Genomic DNA, 2,844 nt, shown 5'->3' with positions numbered 1-2,844 from the left:
CAGTCAAATGCCTTTGCATAATCAATGAAACACAGATAGACATTCTTCTGGTATTCTCTGCTTTCAGCTAAGATCCAACATCAGCAACAATATCCCTAGTACCACGACCCCTTCTAAACCCAGCCTGGACTTCTGGCAGTTCTAGCTCTCACATGGATGCAAAATCAAAACAACTCATCCAAGCAACAATAGCAAAGTTCAACAGGGCAGCAAACAATACATGCTGGCAAGATTGTAGAGAGACTGGAACCCTTATTCACTGCTGGTGGGAATATAAAATGGTTCAACCATTATGGAAAGTAGTTTGGCACTTTATTAAAAGGTTGGAAATGACCAAGCAGTCTAACCAGAAGGGCCACCCATACAGATACAGACAAACCCATGTTTACTACTTCATTAGTTACAACAGCTAGAGATGGAAACAATCTAAGGGCGCATCAACAAATGAACTGGATAGAAATTATGGTACATTCACACTATGGAATATTACACAGCAATGAAAAACAATGAACTCATAAAACACTACACAATATGGTGTCAGGAGGACATTACACTGCATAAAATATCTATCACCAAAAAACCCAACTATATGACATTGCTGTTATAAAAAGGACTGACTTGGGGGACTGGAAGGAGAATAGGAAAAGAGTGGAGAGAACAGATGAGGGGAAGAACCATCCAAAAGGAATATACGATTAAGTAAAGCCCAGGAAAGTGGACTGGGGGTGGAGAAGGGAACAACATGTGCAACAATGAAATAATAATAATAATAATAATATTAATTATTATAATTGTTATTATTACTACTACTACTACTACTAGGGAAACTTTGAGGGCTTGACAGCAATCAAATAGCATTAAATGAAACATTTAAGAAAGAAAACATACCAAATAATAAAATAACAGATGCTTACTACACAGTCAAACCAGGCCAATACCTGTACAACTACAGTCACACAACACAGTCAGTGGAACAAAACTGAGAACTTTATTTTTGAGACAGAGAGCTGATCTTCAGAAGATCCAAACCCATTAAACAGAGACAAATATCTCTAAAAAAAGGTGCCAACAAAACCAGATTCCAAATGATGTTATAATTAATGTCTTTGCATGCTAGTGGAAATATTTGAGAGAGATTATCTTACCTTTAATTTATTGATCATGGCTTCTTCAGAATCCATAGACATAGATAACCCATGAATTAAGCGTTTCGCCAGCATTCTTGCGTAGAACTACAATTTTTAAAAAAATTAAGATTAGTATTTCTTTCTGATGATTTATAGTTCCCAAGTTATCCAATACAGACTAAAATACAAATCAACTTTTCTATTCATAGCTTACCTTTTGAAAGACATCCTTATCATCAATATATTTAAAAACAGTAATGAAGCTGGTGAGTTTGTCTTCCACTTCATTTTCAGTCATCCCTTTTGCGGATTTCTTTAACAAGTTGTCACAGTACTTTGCAAGCTTCAAAGACAAAATGACAGTAAATCTTAAAAGGGCTCGTTTGTACATGTCACATCTCAACAAAGAAAACTAGCAACAGGCGATCAGTGAGCAGTGTCTAAGCTCTCTTAAAACTTGGTTTTTTTAAAAAAAAATATACATAATCCATAGTGTATATCCTAAAACATTTTTTTATAAACAAGTCAAGTCACATTAACATTTAGTGACTAATGATAAGTAAATTCCAAAAAAAACACCCAATACTTGGAACAGTTTTTTCTTACTCTTACAACAACCACGTAAGATTTCTTATATTACAAACAAGTCACATTAACATTTAGTTGATTAAAAGTTTATAATCAGATTTCCTTTAGATATCAAACACATCAAAATTTCTCTAAGTAATTTAAATTCTTTTAAAACAGTGTAAAATGCATTGTAAAACTTTACAAAATGTACTGTTCTCTTGCTAAGTTATTGCATTTTAAAAATGCAGATAAAAAATGGAGATATTTTTAATTGGACCTCCTCAGTTTTTACTTTTTTGTAATATTATTTTTGAGTAACCACCAAACTTACCAGTTCAGGTGCTTTACAAACAGATTTGGGTTCTCTGTAATTTACTACAGATGTAAGGGCCTAAATAGAAAAAAAAGAGACAGTAATTAGCCACCAATAAAAGTACAATTGATTTAAGATATGATGGAGCATCTTAAAAATACCATACTACGTTAAGACCTGGGATTAGTGATAGTGTGTTGACATAATTTCCATATTTTACATAGGAAACTCTTGCAAATGTAATCCTTATGATCACTGTATAATATAATAATTTATAAATTTACAAAAATTTATAAAAATAATTATAATGTGATAGTTGGACAATGATAAAGGAAGAACAAAGAAGAATTGATGCTTCTGAATTGTCATGTTGGCAAAGGGTACTTGAATATATCATTGACTGCCAAAATAAACATATCTGTCTTAGAAGATGTATAACCATACTCACAGCTGACCAACACTCCACTGGGTTTTCAGAGGCTGTAAATCACACTGGAGAAGATTGTCTTTGGGTTTGGCATTGTAACTCCTAACCCGCAAGGGTCACGAGAGTTCATTCTTCCATTAGTAACTCTAAATTATTTCTATTTTAACTTTAACATTTAGCTTGATCTCCACATCATAAACAGAGATCTCATTAATAGAAGCTCTATTCTGAAACTGCCCCAAGAACAAGGAGGAGGAGGGGAATGAGGATGAAAAAGAAACAAAACGAATGAACATTACCTTATCCAGGGCACTCATAAAGTGCTGGTCACCATTCAAAACAGTGTTGATAAGTTGAACAAATTTACCATGTACTTCTAAAACTGAATCCACAAATAGAGTTGGCAT

General features: G+C 33.5%; 1 protein-coding gene across 1 annotated transcript in view; it reads right to left on the bottom strand.

The window, feature by feature from the left end:
- The window catches only part of CUL2 (cullin 2), a 32,705-nt gene that overhangs the window by 11,410 nt on the left and 18,451 nt on the right, over nt 1–2,844 (bottom strand). The window contains exons 10-13 of the mRNA XM_006888929.1: nt 2,737–2,844; nt 2,029–2,088; nt 1,342–1,470; nt 1,146–1,232 (exon numbers count right to left, since the gene is read on the bottom strand). The exon at nt 2,737–2,844 is cut by the window's right edge and continues 31 nt beyond it. Coding sequence (XP_006888991.1) covers nt 1,146–1,232; nt 1,342–1,470; nt 2,029–2,088; nt 2,737–2,844 — 384 coding nt within the window. The remainder of the gene's footprint in view (nt 1–1,145; nt 1,233–1,341; nt 1,471–2,028; nt 2,089–2,736) is intronic.

Source organism: Elephantulus edwardii, unplaced genomic scaffold (genome assembly GCF_000299155.1).
Source record: "Elephantulus edwardii isolate Elephantulus edwardi_28Jun2011 unplaced genomic scaffold, EleEdw1.0 scaffold00073, whole genome shotgun sequence".
Classification (NCBI taxonomy): domain Eukaryota; kingdom Metazoa; phylum Chordata; class Mammalia; order Macroscelidea; family Macroscelididae; genus Elephantulus; species Elephantulus edwardii.
This window is presented reverse-complemented; position numbering and strand designations above follow the sequence as displayed.